We start from the raw sequence: 27,726 nt of genomic DNA on the forward strand, positions 1-27,726 counted from the left end.
TTACAAATATACTATCTCTATTGTATGAGGGGATACACTAAAAAGAAAAATTAAGCACAAAATACCAACAAACTAACTTTTTTTTTTGAGGGGGAAAGAAAGTAGTGCAGTCCATCAAAACATACGGAGCCACTTCACGAGGACAATGGTTCTCCCAACATTGTTCAACTCCAAAAGGCACTACTCTAGCAAGATGATGGGCTACAGCATTCCCATCTCTCTTAACATGAAGAAATTTAACTGATTCAAACGCATTACATAAAGAAAGAACATCTCCTAGAATATTATCCAAATCTGCAAAATAGAGGGTCTCATTTGACAGTCTATTAGTCACCACCTGAGAATCAGACTCAATAATAACATCCACTAGACCATGAGCCTTAGCCATCCTAGCCGCCATGTAAATAGCTTTGCACTCCGCGATAGCCGCAGGCCAGCAGGCCCTGGTGCGACGCACAGCCGAAAAACATACTTTCCCTTGAAAATCACGAGCTACTAGGCCCAATCCAATCCATCCTTCTTCCCCAAGACAAGCATCTGTGTTGAGCTTAATCGTGCCCCTAGGAGACGCACACCATTTCGCCGAACTCACACAACTTCCCCTTTTCGGACCTCCATAGATTCGAGTAGTATAAGAATTGAACTCATCACATTGCCTACCCACACGCTGGACTATGACAGGCACCGGTTGCCTTTGGCCTTCAAATACCATCTTATTTCGTTCGGTCCAAACATTCCACGCAAAAAAGCTTCCTCTTTGCACCATTTTAGCATCTAGCTCACTCCATCGCACCACCATCTCACACATCGTCTCACCCTCCACACCATCGACCATAGCCTGACATCCTAATTCCCCCCACACCGATCTCCAGCGAGCACATGTGAACAAAGAGTGATGAATCGTTTCCGCTCCATTCAGACACCATGGGCACTCGTCTTGGTCAACGAGATGGCAGGCCCTAAGTACAGCACGTACCGGCAGTGAATTGGTACAAACTCTCCAAAGAAAGTGGCGAACTTTTGGGGATACCTCTAAGCTCCATAAAATACCCCATGCCTTATGAACATCATCCAAATTACCACCCTTCCCAAGCATATAGGCCGTTTTCACCGAATAGGTCCCATCTTTAGAGTAGGCCCATGTTAATTCATCCTGCAAGCATCTTGAACTCAACGGGATTGCTAGAATGCATTTTTGATCACGTTCCTCAAAAAGATTTTCAATCACATCCATTTTCCACTCTTTTCGGTCATCATCTATTAAATCTCCCACCAACTCCACTCCTTCAACTCTATTGCTCAAAACAAACCGGCCATCCTCATCACTAAGCCACGGATCAGACCACAGATTTATCGATTTCCCATCTCCCACCTTCCAGATCAAACCTTCCTTCACCAAGCTTTTCGCACTCCATATACTACTCCAGGAATAGCTATTTGAGTATCCTAACCTTGCTTGAAATATATCTCCGTGGGGATAATATTTTGCACTCATTATACGGCTCAAAAGGGAGGATTTATAATGTAATAGTCGCCAAACTTGCCTGCCAAGTAAAGCATCATTGAACACCCCAAGATCTTTAAATCTCATGCCCCCCATACACTTCGGTTTGCACATCTTTTCCCAACTTAACCAATGCATCTTCCTTGCCACACCTTTGCCACCCCACCAAAACCGCGCCATAGCTGAATGAATCTCTTTTATAATTGCCGTTGGGATCTTATGAACCCCCATCAGATAGGTAGGGAGAGCCTGTATCACAGCCTTGATCAGAACTTCCTTTCCAGCCCTTGACAACAATTTTTCCTTCCAACCCCGCAATTTCTTCCACATTCTATCTAAGAGTTCCCGAAACACCATTTTCTTTGACCTCCCAGTGATCGTAGGAATGCCAAGATATTTCTGGTGCTTGTCAACTTGCCTCATTAGGAGAGTAGATATTATCACTTCCTTTTGCCCACAGCTTACACCTTTACTAAAAGAAACCTCCGACTTTTCATAGTTAATTTTCTGCCCGGATGCTGCTTCATATTTGTTGAGAATATCAACTATTATCAAGCATTCCTGACGGGTGGCTCTTGTAAAGAGAAGACTGTCATTTGCAAATAGAAGGTGTGAAATTTCCGGTCCGTTTCGGCTAGCTTTTGCACCATGAAGTTCTTTTGCATTCACTTTTTGCTGAATCATCTGAGAAAAGGTATCAACAACCAATATAAATAGAAAGGGAGAAAGAGGATCACCCTGTCGTAGCCCTCTGGAAGGAGATACAGAACCACATACTCTTCTATTGATCAGAAAAGAGTAAGTGACAGATGAAATGCAGCTCATCACCAGATTAACCCAACGTCCATCAAATCCCATAGTCAACAAAAGTTTTCGTAGGAAGCCCCATTCAACCCTATCATAAGCTTTACTCATGTCAAGCTTCACTGCCATCAAGCCTTTCCTGCTGTTATTTCTCTTTTTCATAGAGTGAAAAATTTCCAGAGCAATAAGGGAATTGTCTGAAATCATTCTCCCTGGTACAAAGGCACTCTGGTTCTCCGATACGATAGCAGGGAGAAAAGTTTTAAGCCGCATAACTATAGCCTTCGAAGCTATTTTGTACAAAACATTACAGAGACTAATAGGCCTAAACTCAGATACAACAGTAGGAGATTTTACTTTTGGGATGAGAGCAATATTAGTACAGTTTACATTCCCAGGACAAGCAAAGTTATGTAAAATATTACTCACAAATAAAAATACCTCATCACCAATAATGTGCCAAAACCTCTGATAAAATATTGCATGCATACCGTCCGGCCCCGGGGCTTTGCAGGGATGCATCTGGCTCAATGCAGAATAAATCTCCTCTTTTGTGTAAGGCTTTAACAAAAAATCATTAAATTCCTGCGTCACTGAAGGGCTCACAAACTTCAAAACTTCCTGCATACTATCATCAGAAGGGTGTAATGACGTAAAAATAGTTCGAAAGTACCGAACCACTTCCTCCTCAATATCATCAGCCTCCGTTTGCCACACACCCTCACTACTACGGATCCCCTGAATGTAGTTTCTCTGCTTTCGCTGAGATGCTTTGTGATGGAAATAGGAAGTGTTCCTATCTCCATCTTTCACTTCCGCTACCCTGGATCGTAAGTACCAATAAGCTTCATTTTTTGCATGTAAATTATCGAGCTCAAGTTCAATCTCCGCACATTTCTCACAAGAAGCAGCACTGATAGGCTCCTGCTGGGCCTCATGGAGGCGTTTCTCCATTTTCTCTATCTTTTTCTTCAAGTCTCCAAACCCCACCTTGCTCCACCCTTGAAGACTCCTCGCTACCGCCCTCAACCGATCCTGAATCACCGCCCAATCCGTTGCGTTCCATGCCCCTCGCACCACCTCTTCGCACCCTTCATCAAGAAGCCAACACGTTTCAAACTTGAAACCTCTCCCACTCGGTTGTCTAGGCCCCTCCCTCATTGCACTCTTCATAAAGATGGCTGCATGGTCCGAGCTATATCGGACCAGATGTTCCACATAAGCTCCAGGGTAAAAATTACGCCACTCCTCATTAACTACCACCCGATCAAGCCGTTCTCTGATGCGTGTCTCTGGACTATTGCCCCTCTCCCATGTATACCATTGCCCAGTAAATCGCAACTCCCCCAACCTGCACTCATCCAGCACTTGCCGGAAACCATCCATACTCCTCCTCTCCCTATTCGCTCCTCCTTCCTTCTCATTGTAACTCAAATTCTCATTGAAATCTCCACCGAACATAATGGGTCCCTCATATTCGTCGCAAAGTGATCTTATCAAATTCCAAGTCTTATGCTTATTTTCCTCTTCTGGCCACCCATAAACACCCACAAATCGCCACTGTAAACCCCCATTATCCACAACATCAGCACACATATGATTTTGGGAGAATGAAACGAGAGTTAGAGAAACTTTTTCATCCTTCCAGAACAAACACAAACCTCCTGACCTTCCAATACTCGAAATACCAACTGAACTAGAAAAACCAAGACGATCTTTTATTTTTTCCACAATTTCTTTAGTAACCTTTGTTTCCGATACAAAAAATATATCGGGGGTATGTGAAGAACAAAGTCTCCTCATTTGACGAACTGTCCAAGGGTTACCCATTCCCTGATAGTTCCAGCACAACACATTCATTGGACCGGGCGGGGTTGGTGGTCTCCAACCTCCGCCTCGACAATGTTAACATCACTGCCACTGTATATAGGATCATTAAGTTTCACCTTCTTAGCACCCAAGTCACACTGTTCCTCAACCCCATCAATAAGCATAACATCCAAAATTTTCCTTTTTTCTCCCACCCCATTATCATGAATTAAAATATTTGGTGGGTCCCCGTGTACCTTAATCTCATGTTTTTGCACTTTTTGTTTAACCTTCACTTTTTAAAATTTGGTGGCAGTACCACCATTTCCAGCAACAAATAAAGTAGGAGGAAGAATATTATCACCTGGTACGTTGGGTACCCGCATGCAGGGGGTCTCAGCTTGACCTCCCTCACCACCTGCATGAACGCCCCGAGCCTTCACCACGTCCCCAGCTTGACAGGTCCTCCGTTCCTCTTCCATACCACTAGCGTCGGGAGAAAGGCGCTGCTCCTGCAACCCGTGGCTACCATTTTCAAAAGTAATACTCCTAGCCCCCTTCAAAAATTCTTTTGCTTCATCTTCAAGCTTCTGTCGCCCTTTCCTTGGCGAGGCTCTAATCCATGATCCCCATTGTTTCTCACCATCTTTGTCTTCCACTATATTTGATAAACAATCCCTTTCGATATGACCGATTACACCACACATGTAACAAAATGTAGGTAGTCGTTCATACTTCAACTCCACCAACACCGACCCCCCGCTTTTCACCGCTATTCTTTGGACTCGTTTAAAGGGTTTAGTAACATCAAGAAGAATCCTCAGTCGCGCCGACTTATCCCAGCCAATGTCATCCATGTCGACTTCTAACACTTGTCCAATACTCCCTCCTATCATGCGAATGTGGCTCTCGGATCGACTGCGCATAGGAAGGTTGTACAGTCGAACCCAAATCGGACATTGCTTCAACACAATCTCCGAAGGCTGAATATCATCTTCTATTTCTTGTAACATAACCAGATTTTGATCAAAGGTCCATGGCCTCCCTGCCATGACCTTGTCTTTGTCCCTCTTAGATGCGAATCTAACCACAAACAAGCCGTTTTCGATTGAGCGAAATAGGGCTGCTTTGGATATGGCCCAGATTTGGTTAAGAGTTTTCTTCATTGCGTCGAAATTGTAGGTTCGAATCGTGAGAACTTTCCCTACCAATGTCAACTCGAAATCGTCGGTTTCAGAATTAGGGTTATCAAGAAACTCAACAACGGTATCCTCCTCTGCAGTTATTTTGAGGCTCGAAACCCTAGAAACTATGTCATCCGCCATAATCAACTACGTCAATCCCAAGAAGGATCAGCAATCTCGAACAATCGAGCAACGAAAATGGAGTCCCAATACTGACACTCAAACCCTAGTCTTGGCTAGAGAGAGACTTGATTATAACACTATTTATCTCAAAGGCACCAACAAACTAACTAATTTATTAAAAAATAAAGAAAACCCAACAACACACAACATAGAACTTCAACAAATATTTAATTATTTTTTTTAAAAAATGTATATGCTCCACGGCTGCAATGCATTTTTTTCTTCTATTGTTACACTACCTACCATTAATGATCATTTAAGGTTATTAGATGTGATTATTATACGATTAACGTAACTTTGAATGATCCTTCCAAAAAAAAAATCTAACTTTGAATAATCTTATTAGACGAAAATCTCTCACATGTCATCCAACTTAGTTATACAAGTTAATGCTGATAATAGGGGATATATGGGAATCTCTAATTTCAAGCACAAACGGGCACTGAGGTTCAAACTTATAACCTAAGTGAGTTCACCACCAGTCCACCACCAGTCCACCACCTCCACCACCTCCACCTCCACCAAGCAACATTGATTTATGTAACTTTCTATATACGCTTTTACATGCATCGCATGTATATAATTATGGCTAGTAGAAACATAATCAAACATAAACCGTATGCGGAAGTGCCCAACTATTTTCATGCCAAAATCTAGTTACACGCGCAAGATTTACAAATCTCTATTATACTCCTAACCTTTTGGTATCAACCCTCTTTACTCAAAATACCCCTAATAACCAAACAAAATCATTAATTGCATTCTCTCTTTTTTTTAAGAAAAAAGGATCCCTATAAATACAAAGTAATTACATCTTACATCTGCATCAGTAAAAATATAAAGTAAAACAATATTACTTAAACGACAATTAAATTAAAAACTTTCACGAAATCACCTGCACACGATATCTTGCACGCGATGCGTGCAACAAATACTAGTTTTGTGGAAAGCAGACGCCACTCAAAAGAATTAGTACAGGTCTTTCGATATATTTGACTTGATACGCAAAGTTCATTTCCCTCCAATATTACCCGCCAAAAACGAGGAAACAATATCTATAATTTGATACCTCTTTCTCAAAACCCCCAAATAATAATAGCAACATCCTAAATCATAAATCACAAATCACAAATTTCTCAAATTAAGCAACCAACAATGGCCGACGCCGGCGGTGGCGCCGCTCCAACGGGATGCTTCAAGTGCGGTCGACCTGGTCATTGGTCTCGCGACTGTCCTACTTCAAACACTAACCCTAACCCTAACCCTAATTTCAATTCCAGTTCTAACAATTTGTCAACAAAGATCGGAAATGGTGGTAGCAACACCAATAGTAGCTACCAATTGAAACCCAATGTTTCGGGTCCGAAGCCGAAAAAGGCTCCAAAAACTCGGCCTAAGCTTACCTCTGAGTTGTTGCTTTCCGATGAAGGTCTTGGTTACATTCTCCGGTACTTTCCTCGTAATTTCAAGTACAGAGGACGTGGCTCTGAGGTAAAATACTATATCTGTCTGAGTTTTTATATTGCTTGAATTTCGGCGTCTTTGTTTTTCTTCATTGTTTATTTTGTAAGGGGGATGATATTCGGCGAAATTGCATTGTTTGTGCATCAATGATGTTGGAATGATGCGTGTTAATGAGTCTAGCTAGCTCGTGAACTACATGAACCGATGCGATTTGTTAATTGCAATACTAGCTATTATCTCTATTAACCTATTGTTTGGAAGTTAAAGAGAATGTATGATGTGAATTATCTAGAACTCAATTTATGAGGATGTTTGAAATTGCTCGAGTGATTCTTCGCACTCTGAATTCCCAAAAAAGCCCATACTCAGAATAATTTTGGATGGAAATAAGGCCACTGAAAATTAAAGAACTTGGTTTTTGATTATCATTTCTATTAAATGATGATTTAACATGACTATTGTCCATTTCTCTATCCTTTGATCATTGTTCTGGAGTTTTCTTCTACAGGTCAATGATCTGAGAAATCTACTTCTTATGTATGCTGGATGGCATGAACAATTTCTTCCATACTATCCATTTGATCAGTTCATACACAAGGTAGAGGAAGCAGGATCTACAAGACGCGTGAAGGTAGATCTGCTAGCATTCTCAAAAGCTTGTTATTGCCTCTTTATCTATATCGATTTTTCTTTTGTAAAGTTTTTATCTTAGATTTTGAGTTTTTCCAAGTTGAATTCTTATACCTGGTTAGAAGTTACAGTATAGTGAAATATATTCTATTCTCTTTGGTGTTCGTTATTACCGAGCTAACTGCCTTCATCTGCTAGTGATGTTGAGTGATGACTGTATGTATTTCAATGATATGATCGCAACTTCTCTATTGATGATATATTTCAATGGTTAGGACCATTACTTCCGATTAACAAATAGTATATTCAATTTTTCTGCTTTCCACAATGCACACAGGGAGCCTGCATAGGTGATGACACCCTGTTGCCTGTCTTATGTCTCCGTGTTGTAGTCACTTAAATTCTTTCCCTTTTGGCTATAATTGTTTTTTTTATTTTACTTTGTGAACATAAATCGATGTTATCGTTTTGTTAATGGCAATAATTCGGGATACCAGTGTGAATTGCATTTTCTTATCCGTTTTCTGATACTGATCTCCTGGATATGATGTTCCTAGACTTGCGTTGCTGAGTTGAAAGATAGAGTTGCTAATGGAGGGGATCCCACAAAGCTGAAAGAGTCAGTTATTGAGGATGAGATCCCGCATGATAAAGAAGGTAGTCTATTCTTCTATAGACACACCTAGATGAATATACTTGTCCTATATGTTAACTTGTCTCTGTTTTGATGATGACGATTATGGTAAATCTTTTTTCTTAATGCTTAGGAAGAAGAAATATGAAAACTTTAGTGATTAGAATAAAGCTATATGTTGAAGAAAACAATCAAGGGTCTTGATGAGGTTATTGTACGCCAAGAAGTATAGCATTATGTTCTTTCTTTTTTTCTTTCTTTTTCTGCTGTTTTCATATCTTGCCATCTAGTTGCTTTACAAATGCTCTTGATTGGATATTTGACATGATATAATGCTGTATCCCAGTCACTGCTTTTTTATTTTTTATGAGAAGGGAATCTTTCTGACATATCAGATTTGCTTTAGTTATATTGAAATTTGAAGTGTGAATATTATTTGTCAGTCCATCTTATTGGCATATCTTTCTGTATCCCAATCTATATTTGTCCTATTTACCTAACTTTGAATTGGATTGAACTCCTAAAATGAGCCTTTGTATTTTAGCCACAAAAAGTGGTGACCTAGTGATTTAGAAATTCTGAATAATGGATAAACCTTTATATAGTAGACATTGACCTTAGAGCCGGAAGTAGGTTGGGCTGAGCCCTGGGCTGGCCCAACCCAACTCAGAGCCTTCTCGCCAGGCCAGGCCATGCCATGTCTGTGCTGCACTTTGTAATCTCAAATATCCGGAAGAATTGTCTGCTTCTTTAACTGGGACAAAATTAAATTGTTCTCCTTGAGATGTCGCATTCACATGTCTTTTGACATCTCCACAACGAAACGTAACATGGTTGGTGAAATGAAATCATCTACTCAGTGCTATTTCTTATTGAATTGGCAGAGAATAGTTCATTTAATTGTTTACAATACCTATCAAATGAAATGGCTGATAGAGTAGAATACTCTAATGTTGGATGCTCTATCTGTCGCATTCCGAAAGCTTCTCATGCAGTGTGATAAAGAAACACAAGCTTTCAGTTCAAATTCCAAACAGGCAAATAGGAGCCACTGACATGCAAATAGAGCGCGGAGATACACTTAGCTTGAATTGAAACATGAAACTAACGGTTTCCTTTCTTTCTAATTTTTGTTTCTGGTTACCACCAACCAGTACAAATGTTTGTAAAGGTGGTGGGAGGGGATAGTGTAGTAGCCATGATTTTGTCATTTTAGGTAGTTCTGTCCATTCAAAATGGTGTAAAAACTTACTGCATTAGCTAGACTTATTGGCCTCCAAATTATTATGTGAGCTCTTCATGCTAGGATACTATTGCCACTTATAGATCTACTTGGCTCTCATGAAACCAGAGTTGGAAGCTATGATCCTTGCATGATGTTTGTATGTGTTGATAATAGCTAGACAGCTTTCCAGCTTTTTGTCTATCAACACATTAACAGTGTGTTTGGATAGCAATGGTGGAGGGAGGGGAAGTGAGAACTTGGCTTGTATTTCTTCCTCCAAATCTTCCAACTCTGGAAGAACTTAGTTTATAATAAAGGAAGGAAATCGGACTTCCCACATTTTCCTTCCCCTTTCTTCTTCCAACTAATATTTAAACAAAAGGAAGTGAATCCTTCTCTTCAAATTTCTCTCATGCAAACACAGTATAAAGGGTTCTAGCCTAACCTAGATAGTCAGGCGACTGAGTTTCCTCCTGATATGTGACTATTTATGTGAGATATTTGGGAATATGAAGGAGCTTGTGTTACTGAATAGAAGACCCCTTTGCCATGATGTTACACTTTAATTACTTACTTGATTATGCACTGCAACTCTGCAAGAAATGTCAATTCAAAAGCAGTTATTTACAGCAAAAAGAAATTCTGGGCTATACGTTTGTCTCAGCTGAGGCTTGAACATTGAGTTGCCTCAAAAGAAAACCCATTTACTGCTGAAATAATACTTTTAGGATTACATTTTCCTCTAAAGTTTTCTATTGGAAGCAACTAGAGTCTAAAATGCAGCTATATACATGTATGAAGTTGAATTTTCAACTCAGGGAGTCAGGGTCTTCTCTTGGTGGTGATATTTTCATTACATTTGCACTTTTGTTTGAAATTTATATTTGCTAGATAGATTTCAGACATAGTTGTTTTTATTCAATTATGTCAGATGTCATACATGTGGAGGAGCCTACACATAACCAGGAGGATCTGCTTTTCAATGTGAATGATGCTGATGACATGCATGGAGATATGCTCAATGAAATATATGAACAGACTGTTGGAGTAAGTTCCATGCTTTTGCTAGTGTCCCCATTTTGCTTTGTTTTGTTTATAAAGCGTCGAAATTAGCTTTCTTTAGGGTGGAAAACTGTCCAAATGATGGAAAACATTTTTGTTTCTGAACTACACATTTTCTGTTTCCTATTCCGTTCCTTCCTCCTTTTCATCTCCCAACCATCCCTTTCCCTTCCTTCAATATCATCATTCTCTCGCTTAACTTTTCTTGTGAGTGATCAAACAATGGAAGACTAATTAACAATTGTTTTTTTTCCTTGGAAACTGCAGTCATGAACAATTTTTTTTCAATGAAAATGTTTCCATTCCTACCAAGCAAGAGTCTAAATGTTGTCTTAAAAGCATAATTTATGAGGTACCTTACATAGAAAAATATATTACTCAAAACGAGTTATTTGCAAGCTCCATGTGCATAGAAGCTGGAAAAGGAATAGCGTTACATCAAGAAAGGTTCTGTTAATTGGCATGATAAAATTGTCAAAATTATATCTCATAGAAGCAGTAGTATAGGATAATCACTGAGCTCAATAAAGTTAGGCGAGGGCTACTTGCATGAACCATTTTTCTTAATTATATTTACCTAAGCTTGTTTCTTACTATTGCTTGCTGTTTTGCAGCAGGAAACATCCATCTCTAGGCAATCTCACATCATAGGTGCCGATGCGCCACCAAATGACACATCAATGAAACATTCAGATCAACCATTAGGTGTTGGTGAAAGCTCCAATTCTGTTCATATTACAGAAGAACAGAGATCACTAATCGAAGCCAAGAGACTGAAGGCACTTGAAAGAGCTGCAGCCCCAAGTGTCAAGACAGTGAAACATTCAGATCAATCACTAGGTGTTGAAAGTGGAAGCTCCAATCCTACTCAGATTACAGAAGAACAGAAATCACTTATGGAAGCCAAGAGACTGAGGGCACTTGAGAGAGCTGCAGCTCGCAGTCGACTGCTGCCAGCTTCTTGATCTTGTTTTGGGCTACCTTCACAGCTCCTCGTTTTTTCCCCCCTAAGTGAACATCTCTGAGGACATGCGCTTGTGTTCGTCATGGTTTTTTTTATCATCAGCTGCAAAAAGCTAGGAATTATTGCTCCGGGATACGAGCATATAAGCTGTGTGTACTCTGATATGTTTTTGTAAATTTCCTATCTTGCTTCAGTGCTGATAAAATATGAAGTTTAATATACAGGTTTGTAATGTATGAAGGATCACTTCAGTTAGCAGGGTGTCTGATACTCTGATTGATATTAAGAAAAGAAGTTGAATGTTACTATAACAACTATTTGGCTTTTTTAATATGAAACTCGAGAAATTTTCGATTGAATTTTTTGCCTGTTGCAAAGCAAGCTCTATTTTCTGCTTGTTTTTCTTTAAAGTTGGAGCCCACACAAGTACACAACCCATGAAGTTTTTTCTCTCATTGAAAAGCATGCCAACAGCTAATAGAGTTAACAAAAAGATGGGAGTACACTTGAGTCATAAAGTTCAATTAGTCTTTCAAGAGTGAGCTCAAACAAGTGGTAGAATAAATCACAACTTGCTTGTGAGATGTTAATAGTATCAATCTGTTCACATTCTACTAGAGCTCATCAAAAGTTAGGTTAAATGTTGCATGAACTAGCCATAAATTCATATATTATTACCATATCTTCCAAGTCCCACCTATGTGGAAAAATCACTGTGCAATGGTAGTGATAGTTATAGAAAGAGACCTTAATGCCCTATAAGCTAATAAATAAATTATTCAAAGCTTTTTCTTTAATATAAATGCTACAACCATTTGAAGAAACTTCATCCATTCTATGTTATTTAACTTCTAAAGCTAATAATTTTCATTCAATGCACTACTTGTAAGTTTGGAAGACCAGTGCAATACTATCTAAATATCTACCAGTTTATAATACCAATGCAATAACTAAAGGAGCATTTATTAAACTAAACTTGGCTTATGTGTGCTTATTAATACTTATCTTCATAGCTTATTAAACTTTATCTAAGCTTTTATGTTTGTTTCGAATTAAGTCTGCTTAAGACTGTCACAAACGTTGAAGATACACAATAAAGGTATTGCCAAGATCTTCTTTCAACAAAGATAAATTCAATAGAACAGTACCCCAACACATATTTCTCAACTTGCGAGCATAATTGACTATATACTACCTCCAGTCTTTATTAGTTTATCCGTATTTCTTTTTGGGAATGTCCTTTATTAGTTTACCCATTTCTTTTGTTTCTACTTTTAGAATGAGACCACTAACTTTCTATCACACATACATTCAACTCTAATACTACCTCTATTTTTATTTAGTTGCAACAATTTCTACTTTTAGGTGTTTTTTATTAGTTGCAACATTTCCCTTTTTAGGAAAGTTTTTAAGATAATTTGACTATATTACCCTTACTTCACCTACTCTTTTGAACCTGATCAGTACTAATAGAAGGGAGGTAATGTAATTTGACTATATTATCCAACTTTATAAATAAATGTGACACGTTGGCTTGTGTGCACAAATAGTTATGGTAATGTATTTTGCTGCATTGTTGCACCCCTGCGTACGAGATTTCTTTTTTTTAATTAAAAAAATTAAAATTAACCATGGTTAAGTTATGCATAATTTTAGATGCTATATTTAGTCTTTTTTTTTGCTGTATATAACACTTATGAATATATTTCTTCTAAAACTTTATGCAAAAGAAACGGATAAACTACTTCCTCCGTTTCTTTTTACTCGCTACACTTTTCATTATGGGAAGTTTCATATTACTTGCTACACTTCTTTTTTGGGCAATAAACTCTCTCTATCTCTCTCCTCCCACATGGGTTCATTTTCTTTTTACTCTCTACCTCTCTCTTCTCCAAAAATTGCCTAGGAGTCCGTGAAATAAGAAGTGTATCGAGTAAAAAGAAACGGAGGAAGTAATAAATACCAGATGTATTACTATATAAAAACACAAGTAGCATAAAGAAAAATCTAAAAGTACTATAATACTAGTCACACACACCCCTAGGCTCTAGTGCACCCCTCATAGTTCCATTAATAATATTTTTTTTTTAGGTATTGTTTCTTCTTTAGCTTGCAAGTTGCAAAATGGTTGGGGAAGAAGGGAGGAAAAAAGCAAATTGAAAAAGCATGAAAAAACAGTACAAAATCAAAAAGAAAATAATACTACTATATGAACCCAAAAAAACAAAAAAAAAAAAGTGAAGTCCACAATAATTGGCATCAAATGCCTTATTGGGATTCTCACTGTTTACTGAATTCCAAGATCTGCAATTACATTATACTACTACTATATACATTTACCAATACATTACATACAACCAACAAAACCTGAAAAAAATTTGATTTTTTTATAAACAAAAAAAAAAAAAAAACATCTTCTTCTTCTCTTTCTCTCACACCAACGCATACATTCACTCTCTCTCTTCTCCCACCCACCTTTTCGTCTCCCCATTGGAGGATACCTTCTTTCTTTTCTCTCATCTCTTTTTTTTTTCAACACTCATTTCACAATTTTAAGAAAAAGTTAGTGAGAGAAAGTTAGAGAGAGAAACTTAAAGTTTGCAATTACTTGGTGCTGCTTTCTGTTTCTTTTGTGGGTATTTTTTCCCACGCCAATTAAGATTTAGGGCTCCTCTCTAAAAAAAAAAGAGAAGATACACAGATGTTTTTTACTTATCTTTTCTTGCATTTTCTACAGGTATTTTGTTGTATTTCTTAGGGTTTTTGTTGTTGTTGTATTACTTAGTAGTATGATTGAGATATTTTTGGGTTTTTTCTGTTTTTTTTTTTTGGTGTTTGTTTTGTTTTTTCAACTTTTAGTTTGAGTTGTTTCTGGGTTTTTCTGGGAATTTGAAGTTTTCTGGGTCTTCATTTTTTTAAATTTCTTTCCTTTTTTCGTTTTTTTGGGTTATTTGCAGCTAATTTAACTGTTTGATTTATTTTTTTAATGTATATGTAGCAATTTAGAGTTGTATTTGGTATGTAATTGGATGATGTTAATCTATTGTTTGTGCTCTTTTCTGGGATACTAACTATGTGGTGGCTATTGGAGCTTTGAGCTGAATTTCATTTGCACTTTTTGAGATATTTTATATTCCAGACTTTAATTTGCTTTTTATGATGTGTTGCTGTTTCTTTAGGTGTACACTTCACGCAATGTGACAATTTAAAGTACAGTTCTTTTGTGTGCTGAATTTATTTGTAAATTTTGAGGGTGAAGGAAGGTTAGGATGGCAGCCGAGTCGAATACGAGCTTTCACCAGGAAGACACACTAGGGGCTGGTTTGCATAGGCATGCTATATCGTTTCAGTCGGGGGCTGTGAATAGCACGTCGGAGATGATTCCGATTGGTAATTACTATGGGATGAATAGTAGTAATGGGAATTTAATGTTTTGTGACAATTCGAGCATCATTAGTACCAGCAGTCCCTGCACAACTCCTGCTGGCAGCTCATCTGGTTCTCTTCTTTTGGATTCGGTGCCTGGGTTGAAGCACGATGCTGGTCTCGCTGTTGAGTGGACTGAGGACGAACAGTACAAATTGGAGGAAGGCCTTGTCAAGTTAGTACTCTGCTGTTGACACCTTTTTTGTTTGTTGAATCAACACTATGGCATTAGAACTATATCTTTGTGGATTACGATTCCAACTTGAATTGATATGATATTAGTATTCCCAAGATTTAGAAATGTGTGGTAGTGGTAAACTGTGAGAAATAATTCCTTTTTTGCTTCTGGAAAAATGAACAGTTTCTGTTGTCCTGCAACCATAATCTTTTGCTCTAAAAGTTATTAAAAAGAAAATCATTTCTGAAGACTTTTACATAATTTCTGTTCATCATATGTGAGGCTTGTGAACTTCTATCTGAATTATTTGGTACTTCTCACATGGTCTTTCACTCTTTTTGAGAGCCTCAATGTTTTCTTGACCAGTTGTTTGGTGTGTTAGTAGAGTTAGTTTTGTTAGACGAGAACTTGAATTTAAGGGGTCATTTGGTCTTTAACACTTTGTTTGCACGAGGAAATGCAGAGAAAGGGTACGAAAGAAAAGGGAGGGGAACAAGTTCCCTTGTTTGGATAAGGGTTTGGGGGAAAGAGGGAATGATCCATTTTCCCTCCCTCTTTAATAAACATCATCCCTCCCAAATTGGAGAGATTTGGAGGGGAAATGGAGCTCCATCTTCCCCCTCCCTCCCCTTCCTTTCCCTCCTATATTGCTATCCAAATAAAGTGTAGGAGAAGGGAATCTCTGTAGCTCATTCCCCTTGTATGTGTTTCACTATAAATTCTCCTCTGCTATTTATGATGCAAATGCTCAGCAAATTAGCCGTTCCCCATTCGCCAGCCCACCCCGACTTATGAAACCCCAACACCCCCACCTCCACAACGTCTGTATCCCAGCGTCACAAACTTGCCACCATGACCAGATTGGCACTGCCACTGCCACCACCCATCCTAACCCTTTATGAGCATCCTTGTGAACCTTATACAAACATCATACCCGACTACGTTAGAAAAATAAAACACCATCACCGCTGTCTCGTGCCTTAGACAACCACTCAGAATTGTCTCTTTGACACCTTAGCTGCAACACAAGCACCCAACTGCTAAGAACGGATATTTGGGGTGAGGGTACTTTAGGTACTATCTTTATAAATTATGGGTAGCTTCAGAAATTAGTTAGGTAAGAATTCTATAAATAGAGGTAGTAGGGACAGTGCAGGTGATGTTGGAATTAGTGAGAGTTTATGGGTTTTATATTGGGAGGGAACAAGCCTCTCGAAAGCTTGTATTGTCCTTTATTTTTGTTGTTTATAAATAATCAAACTTCATCTTCTTCCCTGAATTTCCACATTTCACTGCTATATTCTGTCCAAGCTAAGTAGATTGTAGCTCCAACTTATTTGAACCTCCTCTAGTTAGCAATTAGTAGACTAAAATTGTAGCACATGGGAGTTAGGAGAGAGGAGGTGGGAGAGAAATGGAGAATAAATCAATAATACCCAACTCACTAGGCTCAGATTCAGATAGAGATGACATCAATCAAGATCTTTTTTGTGTATTGGACAGCACGTGCTTGAACTCAAGTGTCGAGACTCAAATTGAAGCATTGGATTTTCTACTTGAGACCAGATCCAAAGGCATTTACAAGAGGGAGTTACGTATTATGGATTGGGACATCAGGTAGACATTGGAATGAGGTGAACAGTGTTGTGAGGGATTGAAGCATTGACATGACGGTCATGATAATGGGAAAGATTTGAGTGGAAGGAGTAGGTGGTGGGGTGGTGGTGCGATGAAGGTTGGGTTCTGAAAATGATCCAATTTCCATTTTGTGAGAAACCGTACAGTTTGAAAGGAAATAAAATGTCGTCCTATTTGTACCAAATAAAATAATTCATATTCCTTTTTTGAATCTATTTCTCTCAATTCCATTACCTTATTATTGTTCATTTAAAGTACTCCCCTCAGTTCCACTCTTCTATCCCACATGTAATTGAGCATAGATCATGGTTCAGTCTAGAAAAACTAAATGGCAGGAATCAAGACAATGTTAAGTCATCTATTGAGTCAAAGGAAATAAACGTCAGCGTTTCTTTAGGTGACACGATATATGATTTCTGATTTCAATGGTTTTGGTAGTTACTGAGCTTGTGATTGGTAACCTTGTATTCTTTCATTTCTCATTAATGGTTGCTCGTTGAAGTTCTAATGTTAATTGTACCTTTTATATGTAAACCTCAGGTATAAGGAAGAGCCTAGTATTATGCGGTACATTAAGATTGCTGCTCTTTTGCGAGACAAAACTGTACGTGATGTTGCTCTTAGATGTCGGTGGATGACGGTGAGCTGTTGCTTCTTTATTATAATCCATTGTATCCCCATCCTCCCATCTTTCTTAGTTTTCGTGGTAGATGAAATCTGCAATCTTTATCTATTTTGAGCATAGATGATTGTCTTACAAAAATTCCAATTTAAGTATGATTCAGGTTGTCACATTTAAATCCGAGCTTAGAATTGCAGGATTTGTAAACGATATTCATTCTTTTATGGCCTTTTCCTGGAATACATTTGTTCTATCTGAAAGTGGATCATAAGGGAAGTATTGTGGAAAAAAATTTAGAACTAACATTGTCTATTATTCATATTATTGATAGTAGGTCAAGTGCACAAATTTTTGCTCCTGAATATATTAAAAACTGATTGAAGTTTCAAAAGTAGGAATATATAGATGACTCTTGGGTGAAGATTTTCGTGAAATATGTAGTATATACTTGATACATTTGTCGGAGGCTTCTCAAGGGACACCCAAGAAGATCTACCTTGCTCTCTTTTCTGCTAGACAGCCATGTCTCCTGCCTTTTGCATTCCACTGATTTGCCCAGTTTTTGTACTCCTAATAAGTATGAGCATTTGACCATTATCGTAGGTTGTTATACACTAGCTGTCACCAGATCTTCACACTAGTATTTTTCAAAGCATTTTTCTACTGAAATAGCTGCAATAAAATATCAGGAGATGCCTTTTAGGAGCCTGCAGAAGAAGCTAATCTAAATAAAAAAGCTGAGTAGTGGACGAAAGGCAATGCTCCACCTTTATATCTCCTCTATTTAGTCTAGCATATTAAGTTTTCTGGTCCCCTAGTTTGCTTTAACAAGTTTTTTTTATGGCCTTTTCCCATAATAACTCTTATTGTAAGCGTCGATGCGAAACATTATAGGGCCTGGTGAGATGCAGAAAATCATATCAGAGCTATCCCTTTTGCCAAATGAGAAGAATTGTTTTTTGTGTAAGAGATCCACATTCTAAGAAAATCCACTGTTCTAAGGTGGATGGGGATATATAAACCCCATATTATTGTTTTTGATGTTAAGATAACATTTACTACTTATTTGAAAGAATGAGATTTTAGTATTGCCTTATATTCATTTTTGTGGAGGACAATTGTTTCATTAAATATGCCATAGTCGAATTAGATGTAACCTTTGAGTATAATACTAATTCCGGCCATTTTTCCTGTATCAAACCTCGGCGGTAAGTGTTTATCTTAAACTGATGATGCTGATTTAGGTGGAAAAATGGGTTTCCTATCTTCTTTCTCTTTCTGATCTCCCCAAAATTGTATGAATTGGAAGGCTAGTGTCAAGGTGGGCGGCTGGGCGCCATTAGAGTTGTGTTGAGTCTGTTGACCTTAGTCTGACACTCTGACTTAAACATTTTTGTTTTCACTAGGGCTTTTCATCTTCTTTCATAAATTGGAGCAGCTCATGCTTCTTCTTTCTTGAGGTCCTTAACTCTGGCCTGCCATATATAATTGCTGTATACTATGTGTCTTGTATACGAATTGATAGATCAAAACCAATCAATTATGGTTTTGTAATCCAGTTTACTCGTTGAGATATACTCCTTCGTCCCTCAATAAACTTCCCATTTTGTTTTTACGTTTGCCAATGCACATTTTGTATCATTAATATCTTTAATTACATATTAGTAAAAATTATAGAAGTTTTGTTTTCTATGAGTGGTTGTGGGTCATGGGTTTGAGCCATGGAGTGAAGTCGAACATAAACTTAAAGTGCGATTCCTGTCCTGCTTTCTATCAAATCAAAAACAAGCTTTTGAAATTTTTTTCCTATTATGAGAATGTTTTGAAATCACAATCAGTCATTGCTAAAAAGTTGCATATGGGCCTCAGTACTTGGAACAAAGTTTTAGTTGTTGATCTCAGTTGCCATATATATGTCCACTTGCAACATGTTCAATGATTACTGATCGTGGCAGTCTCCTTTTGATGGTGAACTTTTAGGATAATGCGAAACTAACCTTAGGTTTGCAGTCCGGCTTGTTCAGGGAGGACTGGAGTATTTTAGTTACCTCAACCCTGATTGGAAGCTTACATTTTTGAGGTGTAGATGGTACAATTCTAGATTTGTTTAGCTGAATCATTTTATGTAATAAAAGGGAAAATGATGGTTGACACTGGGTTACGCCAGTTCAACTTTTGTACAAGAAGTTGAAACTTTGATCAAATCCTTCAGGTTGATGCAAATGCAGGATATGAAAAGGAGGCTTTTCCTGGAAACTGTGGAGGGATTGAGTTGAGAGATGTAGGCCAGAGAATATGGTCCATAGTACAGAGTCTCTTTTGACAGATTTTTTAGAGCTTCCATCACATTCACAATTAAGGACTTCTTTTTTTTGGCAATGCAATTTGACATCAAAATCTTGATGCTTGGGAAGTCAAAGATTAAGGCTGAACCCTCCACTCCTTTTAGGCCTTATGCTTTGTAGTTGAAGCTGCCAATGCATTATCCTAATAATTGAAGCATCTAATTGAAATTGAATTACATTTCTTTTCTTTTGGTCACATGCTAGCATATTCTGATGTGTGATGGAGGTACAAGGGTTCAAGTTAGAATTTTAGAGAGATACATTTGCTTGTATGGGTTTCAAGTGAGTAGCGCTAGTATAGGTACATGAAATTGAATTCGACTGATGTTTTGGGACGGAGATTAAGAAATAGAAATGGCGAATTTGATTGATAAAAATTGAAATTACAGAGATAAAATGACAACACAAGCATTCAAGAGGCTTGTTCTCTCCCAAACTAAGCTAAAGTAATTATTGATAATATTCAGATTTCCCTTCTCTCTGATTTCCTCTCTTTATAGAGAATCGGACTCTCTCCCTCCCTCCTCTAACTATTTCTGTTCCTTTTTCACAAGCTGCTGCTAACTGAATTACATTGCACTTTTCTACACTGCCCCTCCCCATTAGGCTAGTTCATTGGTAAGGTAAGGATGACATACCTTTACTAGTAGACCTTTTATAGTAGATTAGTAGTTGTAACATCAATTCATCCCACACCGACCTCATCATCAATGAATAAATTAAAGGATTGATGACAAGTTTTTCCGTGGGGCATCCTATAGTCAATGTATATTTCCTAATGGAGGGGAATCTATTAAGTTAGTTATATGAGCACAATACACATTTTATATGACAATGTCATTCTTTCTTCTGATTTTGTGACTAAGAAACTTAGAAATTGAATTTGACAACTTGTGTTCAGCAATTCATTTATAGGGACTTTGAAGCCTTTGTTGAAATAGATGCTTTCGTCGAGGATATAAACAACGCTTGTTAAGTGCTATGATAATTTTAAAATTTATAATATAGTAAATGAAGCCTTGTGCAATTGAAATAGCACGTCTTAGTCACCTAATTACTCAATCTGCATCTATTAAGTTTCTTCTAGGTTCTGAATAAGATATTAGTATGTTGTATAATAGTTTGGCGTTCCCTTTTTGAGGAGGGTTTCTTAAGTGTGTCATTTTTTGCTGTGCGTGCATGTATGTTTAGGCACTTGGCAAATGGGAGTGCGTGCATTTAGAAATTATGAGTGTGGGTGCAGTTTTAAGTACACACGTGTAATCGTGTATATGTATGCACGTGCATATGTATGTGTGTCACAAAAAATTACTATACATAGGTGCTATCTCTTTTGTTTTATTTTATTTTATTTTTTTCAGAAAAAGAAATTTCTTACTCCCAATATCTAAAAAGATAACTAAAGTTTGACTTCTTGAACTAGACGTTGGCCATCATTTATTAGATAGTATAAATTGTACTTGAGGAATTGATAACAGTGTCAGGCTTGTTCGGAAGATAGTTTGATACAACATCTAAACTTTATCTTCTGTTTGCAGTAAATTATGGTCAACATTCAAGCTAAATTTCAGCTTTAGTGCACTCCTCCTCCATTACTACTACCACAACTAATATTATGATGATTATTAAAACGGTAACATATCTATTAATAGATTTATGCTCAGTTGTGCTGGTATCTGTTATATTTTTGTCCACTTCACCTTTGATACTATTCTTTATGTGGGTTTTGTGAAAACTAGCTCTTTGTTACTTCTTCCGTCAATAAAAGCTTGCCCCCACTTTCATTTTTAGTTTGTCCCTGAAAGATGCCCCATTTCCCATCTAGGTGACATGGTCCCGACCATCTCTCTCTACTTTTTCTCCTACCCTACATACTAAAATACATAACTTTCTACCATTCAGCACAATTTTTAAAAAAGTAACAAAAGGAAATGGGGAAATCTTTAAGGGAAGGAGGGAGTAATTTACTATTTAGGTACAGCGGCATATATTTGAATCTCTCAGGACCCTATGTGTGGCAGGTGCTATACTAGGAAGTAAGAATTGATTGTTGTTGATAACAAGCCAGTTGAGCAGAGCTCTACTGCTTTTTCATTCATGAGTCTGATAGAGCTAGGTTCTGGACATGAGCAGTTAAGATGATCCTTTTTGGTTGGTAAAGAGGGCTTTGGGAATGCACTTTCAGCACTTGTGAACTACTGATAACTGTTTGGTCTACTATGTCATTGTTGCCGCCCACTTGGTTGAGGCAATATTGGTTTCAACTTAGAATAAAGAAAGACTATGCTCTTCACTAACGTTATCATTATACGTTTTCTAGATATGCATTTTGTTTTTACAGTTAAAATATGTTGATTATTGAACTTCCACAGAGAAAACGGAGAAAACAAGAGGAATCACACTTGGGAAGGAAGGGAAATTATAGAAAGGTATGGTTGTGGAAGTATGAATGATACTGCATATATTCTCTCTCTCTTTTCTGAATAAATCTCGTATTTATAGTATAATTGTAACATCTATGGGCTAATGTCTTAACATGGCACTTTTATGGGTTCTTTTTCTTTCCAAGTTGCAATTAATGTTCTATTATCAAAGTGTTTTCTAAACTGTCAGCAGCCTTGCATTTTTTTTCCTTTTCTTTTTCCAAGTTTTCTTATGTAAGAATTCTTGTATCTTAAATGTCATGTAATGTCTTTGTTGGTGCAAAAGTGCTGTCCTTTATTTTTTTGTCTGCTGTCCTTCTGAGCCCTGAGGCCCCTCCCCCTCTTGGCGATTATTGAAGCTTGTGAAACCTTATAAATTGACTTTAGGTTTTCATATATTTTTCAACATCTTTCTATCTTTGAAACCAAAAACTGATTGATTCAGTGTCTACTTGTTGTGTAATATTTGTTTCTATGACAATCTCTTTTATCTTTGCTGGTAATTTTCCCTCTAGATTGGAATTAGATTAAAAGGGAGAGTAGTTAGCTAATTATCTTTACTACTCTCACTCTCTCTCCCTTGGGTTGGCCTCCCTCATGCTCAACAAACTCTCTTATATATATTTTTTCTGATTAACTGACATGTGATTGGTGGTTTCTGTTTTCCGAAACTATTTTATACTATTCCCTTCCCTATTTCCCGCAAAACATTTCGGACAGTGTATTAGTCTTGTCCTTAGCATCTAAATATCGTTGATAATTAGTGTACCCTTAAAGATATTCTTTCACCTATCTAATCACATCATCTTCTTTCTCACTCTTCATCTTCGACCTTTGCCTTCTTTCCTCTTATATCTCCCTTCTGTCTCTAATAACAGTTCTTTCTATTGCTAGTGGAATCGCAATGCAGGATAACTATCATTCTTGTTTAATTATTATAATTTTAATTCAATTTGATTTTAATATTGTATTCCCATTTGATTCCACTTGAACTCTGATTTCATCCTAAAGCATTGAAACTGTGAATGAAAAACCTAGTGTCACCACTGGCTTTCCGCAGAGGAGGTTCTTTAGGGGCACTACATAACCTACTGTTAAAATTTAAGACCAAATAGAAAATAGAGTTGGTGCACCTTGTCGAAAAAAAAAAACTCTTTTCTGAATAAATATTACATCTCCAGCTCCCCTCCCCATGGGCCGGTGAGGAAGACGGGATAATCAGTGAAATGGAAGAAGATCGAGCCTCATTTAGCTGAGCCATCTGCATGTCTTGATGTTGTTGCTTGATTTAAGGCCAAGTATGCAGAAAATATAATGTCTGTCTACCTCTACTAATCTTTTAGGAGACAGAATATTTAATATTGGAGAAAATACGCTTCGTAATTTTTTGTAAATTCTCCTATGTTTATGTAATGCTAATAATAGTTTGAAACTAATGTTTATGATTTATTATTCACTGAAATACAATATATTTATCGTAAATTTGCAGGATAAATACGTGGAATCATCGTCAAAATGTAATTTACCATCGGCTTCAATACCTAACATGAACATGGCTCCATATTCTCATCAGCCGAACCAAATGGATCATAATCAGCGTGTAAAATGTCAAGGTGCATCTTTCAACTGTTATTATATTTGGTTTTTCTCATTTATTGTCTAATATGTTAAAAGAAAACTTGTCGTTGTCGATGAATGCTCACCTTTATTTCACCTTCCTTATCTTTTCTTTCATTTACACTACTTTTATTTCTCTTTCTGTTTCCTCCCTCTAATGTCTAGTAGGTTAAAAGAAAGCTTGTCCGTGTCCATTTGTGTTCGACTATATATGTACATATGTTTTTCCCACCAACCTTGTCATTATATAGGTTGATGTCTTATTTGTTGTCAACATGAGGCCTTTGATGCTTTTTAAGATGGTAGCTTTGATTTGTCAGCAGAGTGCATATCACTTGCTGTAATGTAGTTATGTACTTATGTCCACATCATATTCATAGCTTTTATATTACTGTGAGATAGAAATCTAGCTCATTCAGCTTCTTGGAAACTGCTGTACGTCTGAAGGAATCATCTGAAAAGGCTTTTACCTGTTTTCTGTTGCAAAGATGATAATAAATAATAGTTTATATGAATTAAAGTTGAGAACCCCAAATCATTTTGGGTCTAATAAGGCTTTTCTGTTGTTGTTAATGAATTGAAGCTGAGAACAAAAGAAATATTATTCTTATCTGGAAGCCAGTTTGAGCTGATTGTTGAACCCCTTAGTTTTTGGAGCTGCAGCATGTTACATGAAAATTGATTTGACACCCACTTTTAATTAATTGCTGTCCAATTTTCAGTTTGCTTTTGAATTTGAATAGTCTTGGCAATTGATTGAGAGTATGTACTGATTTTAGTCCTTGGCAATTTGCTCTCATTAATAAATTGATGTGACAACTGACAAGTGAATGCAATTGGCAATTTGCTCTCATTAATAAATTGATGTGACAAGTGAATGCAATTGGCAATTTGCTCTCATTAATTCTCTTGTTTGCATTTTTCATTGTTAACAGTGTTGACCAGCAAAGCTAAGCATCTATTGGAGCAGAATGTTCAAGCCTTAAATCAAATTGACAGTAATATGTCATTGCTGAAGGTAAGCTTATCCTTCCTGGAATGAGAAATGTGGGAGATTTTTCGTCTGTGAACTCAACATGTACAAATGAAAGAAATTTCTTCTTTCTATATGAAAATACTAGGTTTGTCTCGTATGGCTGTGAAGCTTTCCTTAATTTCATGTCCCAATATAGCTTTTAAGTTTCTAAGACTATCTGAAAAGTTGAGTAATTTCCCCCTTCCCTTGGCAACCCGGTAGGCAGAGGACCATGGGACCCTTCTTCAAGGCACTAGAATAATGGTACAGACAAACATTTTGGAGAGTTCATTATTGAATCTTACAATGTCAACTGAAATTGTCATGATTTAGTACCGTTCCCCAGATAATGACACTCTAAAAAATTGTTAGTTGCAAATTATGTAATGTTAATCGCTGCATCCCAGAATTAGTTGTATGACTTGTATCTACTAATTTTTTTTAAAAAATTGCACTTCGCTTGTATGGTTCACTCTCCACCTGTCTTTTCTCGTTACCTGCTCTCTTACTTTATCCCGCCACTTTCTTACTTGACCTCTATTTTTTCTCTCTATCCAGTTCAAAATTTTTATTTCACATTAAAGGACTATCTTTATTTCTGTGCCAATAGCTGTCACTCAACCTTTTTTGTGGTGGAGAGAGTATGAATTTTCAAATCCTACAAAATTTGAGTCCCTCTAATTTATATAACCAGTCATTACAAGTAACGGCACAATTGCCTGGTGGGATCACGACATTACATTCACTTATTCAAGTCCTATTTTATCTTTACTCAGCCAAAGCTCAATCATTCTGGATGCCTCTTTTAACCGTCAATGATATTGTATTTTCTGTACTCGTCATCTAGTATTGGTTGCTGCTCTGTATGATGCTCATCACGGTTGTGGGGGTGTGTTTGCTGTTACCCTTCCACTTCGCACGGACACTCATGTGGGTTGGGGGTGTGAGTTGTTATTCTTTGAATCTGAACAGCATACAAACAATATGGTTCTGCACTAAGGTTGAGCTCCTTCATGAGACCAAAATCCCCAGTAACTATATTTTTATGGTTGCTCAACGGTTCTGTGGTTCTGCCCCTTCTGATAATGTTGGTACCTCTTTTTTTAACAAATATATGTGTTCAGTTGCAGGATAACATTGATCTCTTTTGTCGTACAAGAGATAACATTAGTAATATCCATGCCCTCCTGAATGAGTATGTATTATTTACCTTTTTCTCAATTTATGAGAGCTAAAACTTGCCATGTTTTCTGCTGATGTGTTGTAATGGTGTATCCTTGAATAACTGCAGCATGAAAGAGCTTTCAGGAAAAATCGGCCAGATGCAAGAGCTTCCAATATCAATTGATCAGAATCTTGCGAGTAGTATTTTGCCACGTACAACTTCGGTAGCTTCTCATGTCTTTAAAGACTTTAAATTTTGGTATTGCATTTGATACAAATAATTGCATATATAAACCAAGTTCTTCAGGAGAAAGCTATGAAATATTTGCCAAAGTTGGTTGAGATGGATAAAGTCAAGTCAGCAATAGAGATTCACCAATTCTTTTCTCCTCATCCAGTGCGCCAGTCCCTCTTCACTTTTTCTCTCCAGGATTACTACCCTTTATCTCCCCCTTTCGCCGTTTTCTGGTGCCCTTCCCTCCATCTTTCACCACACTCACTGCTCTCATATTACTTCTTAATTTTCACTGCAACTTTCTTCATCATTATATTGAGTTTTCATGTGAGAAAAGTCTGGTTACCGCCTCAGCTTTTGTTGGTCAGTTTGTAATTTTGAAATTAATTAACCTTTTGATTCAATTATCCCTATGTGTTATGTGTGGAAGGGAAAAACTGGTATCTTTCACTTGTAGCAAGATGCTTTATGGATTTCCTACAGTCAATTCGCTTGCCTTCTCACATTGAACTCATTCAATCTTATTTTTCCTCCTCTTGCAACTTGTAAGGGTAAGTTTTGTGTTCATGATCTGAATGCAAACTGACATACTTGTTTATCATTGACGTTTCAGTAGATAATGATGTTTGGCATGCATAACGGATTGCAACCCAAGCTGGAGTCAAGATGTTGATAGAGGAATTTCAGGAGTGTATGGGTGAATATTCTGAACTGCGAGTACAGAAGCTTCTGTTGTAAATTTAGTTAGGACCACTTATGTTGTGTACGATTCAGTTGCATATATTGGGTCTATGTGTAGAGAACACAATTTTGGAACCAGCCAGTTAACATCAAGAGAAATTGGATTTGGAGAATGACATAATAAAACGCAGAGGTTACGGACTGCTATAAGAGCATGTACCTCAGAGCATCTAGCCATCCATTCCCGTCTCTTGATATGGAGCTAAACTATGTATAGGGTGATGTCACTGAAAAGTATGAAGTAAAGAATATAACATGCTAGGGTTCCCATTTACACTTATAACCCTGTTCTTACCCCCAGATAGGCCAGTGTGTTGCTAGTTGTTAGGTCTCAAACAAGGGTGTTTCTGTACCTTTCGTTCGAGTATTTCAGACTCAGCAGCTTTTGTTTTACAAAAAAAAAAAAATATTATTGTTGTGTATTAATTTATGGTGAGTAGAACTAATTGCTTCATCTTTGTATTGCTGGCCTAAACAAGGCATTGTTGTAGAAGTTAATACTGATCTTTGGGTACATTGTAATCTAATTTCTCCACTGAATTGGTTGGAAAGATATCTACTATCAGCTTTTGGTATTAACTGCATGGAATTGGTTTTAGCTCAGACGTGATGATGCTCTTAGCTGCACAGAACATAACTTTCTGAGAGTTGTAGACTTTCCACAAAATTTTGTAGTGTGCTATAAACTGGGGACTTTTATTGTAGATGCTAAAATAAAGCCTGAAACAATTTGTGGATCAACTTGTTCTCAAAACAATGGTCTGTTTTCTCTATCCCTCAACAACTTTCTCTGCCATGCTCCAAAAATATTGTCATAAATTATGACCAAATTTACATTGTCATTCCACTGATGATATGA

At 37.4% G+C, this 27,726-nt stretch overlaps 4 protein-coding genes across 8 annotated transcripts; 2 read left to right on the forward strand and 2 right to left on the reverse strand.

Annotated features, from left to right (window-relative positions):
• On the reverse strand, positions 1–4,138 carry LOC104902764 (uncharacterized). The gene is made up of 3 exons (XM_010690668.2): positions 2,152–4,138; positions 126–1,971; positions 1–37 (listed from the first exon to the last, which is right to left on the reverse strand). Exons 1-3 carry the CDS (start codon positions 4,136–4,138, stop codon positions 1–3), a joined length of 3,870 nt encoding a protein of 1,289 aa, XP_010688970.2.
• A 278-nt stretch (positions 4,139–4,416) lies between these two features.
• Positions 4,417–5,442, reverse strand: LOC104902765 (uncharacterized). Its single transcript, XM_010690669.2, has one exon. It carries the CDS (start codon positions 5,440–5,442, stop codon positions 4,417–4,419), a length of 1,026 nt encoding a protein of 341 aa, XP_010688971.2.
• Positions 5,443–6,469: 1,027 nt separating this feature from the next.
• LOC104902688 (uncharacterized) lies at positions 6,470–11,822 on the forward strand. 2 transcript variants are annotated; one of them, XM_010690558.3, is made up of 5 exons: positions 6,470–6,975; positions 7,457–7,579; positions 8,136–8,235; positions 10,369–10,484; positions 11,117–11,822. In XM_010690558.3, the coding sequence occupies exons 1-5, from the start codon at positions 6,640–6,642 to the stop codon at positions 11,462–11,464; spliced, it is 1,023 nt and encodes a 340-aa protein (XP_010688860.1). In that variant the 5' UTR covers positions 6,470–6,639; the 3' UTR covers positions 11,465–11,822. The 2 variants fall into 2 exon arrangements, with proteins under 2 accessions (XP_010688860.1, XP_010688859.1); XM_010690557.4 differs by having other exon boundaries at positions 6,473–6,975; positions 11,114–11,822.
• Positions 11,823–13,649: 1,827 nt separating this feature from the next.
• On the forward strand, positions 13,650–27,446 carry LOC104902689 (uncharacterized). 4 transcript variants are annotated; one of them, XM_010690560.4, is made up of 9 exons: positions 13,650–14,200; positions 14,723–15,064; positions 17,246–17,345; positions 22,045–22,101; positions 23,585–23,708; positions 24,648–24,730; positions 25,852–25,922; positions 26,019–26,115; positions 26,743–27,446. In XM_010690560.4, exons 2-9 carry the CDS (start codon positions 14,733–14,735, stop codon positions 26,797–26,799), a joined length of 921 nt encoding a protein of 306 aa, XP_010688862.2. In that variant the 5' UTR covers positions 13,650–14,200; positions 14,723–14,732; the 3' UTR covers positions 26,800–27,446. The 4 variants fall into 4 exon arrangements, with proteins under 4 accessions (XP_010688862.2, XP_010688863.2, XP_010688861.2 ...); XM_010690561.4 differs by having other exon boundaries at positions 13,651–14,200; positions 14,643–15,064; positions 26,019–26,104; positions 26,740–27,446; XM_010690559.4 differs by having other exon boundaries at positions 13,652–14,200; positions 14,643–15,064.
• Positions 27,447–27,726: the final 280 nt, after the last annotated feature.

Source organism: Beta vulgaris, chromosome 9, assembly GCF_026745355.1.
Source record: "Beta vulgaris subsp. vulgaris cultivar EL10 chromosome 9, EL10.2, whole genome shotgun sequence".
In the NCBI taxonomy this organism is placed as follows: Eukaryota; Viridiplantae; Streptophyta; class Magnoliopsida; order Caryophyllales; family Amaranthaceae; genus Beta; species Beta vulgaris.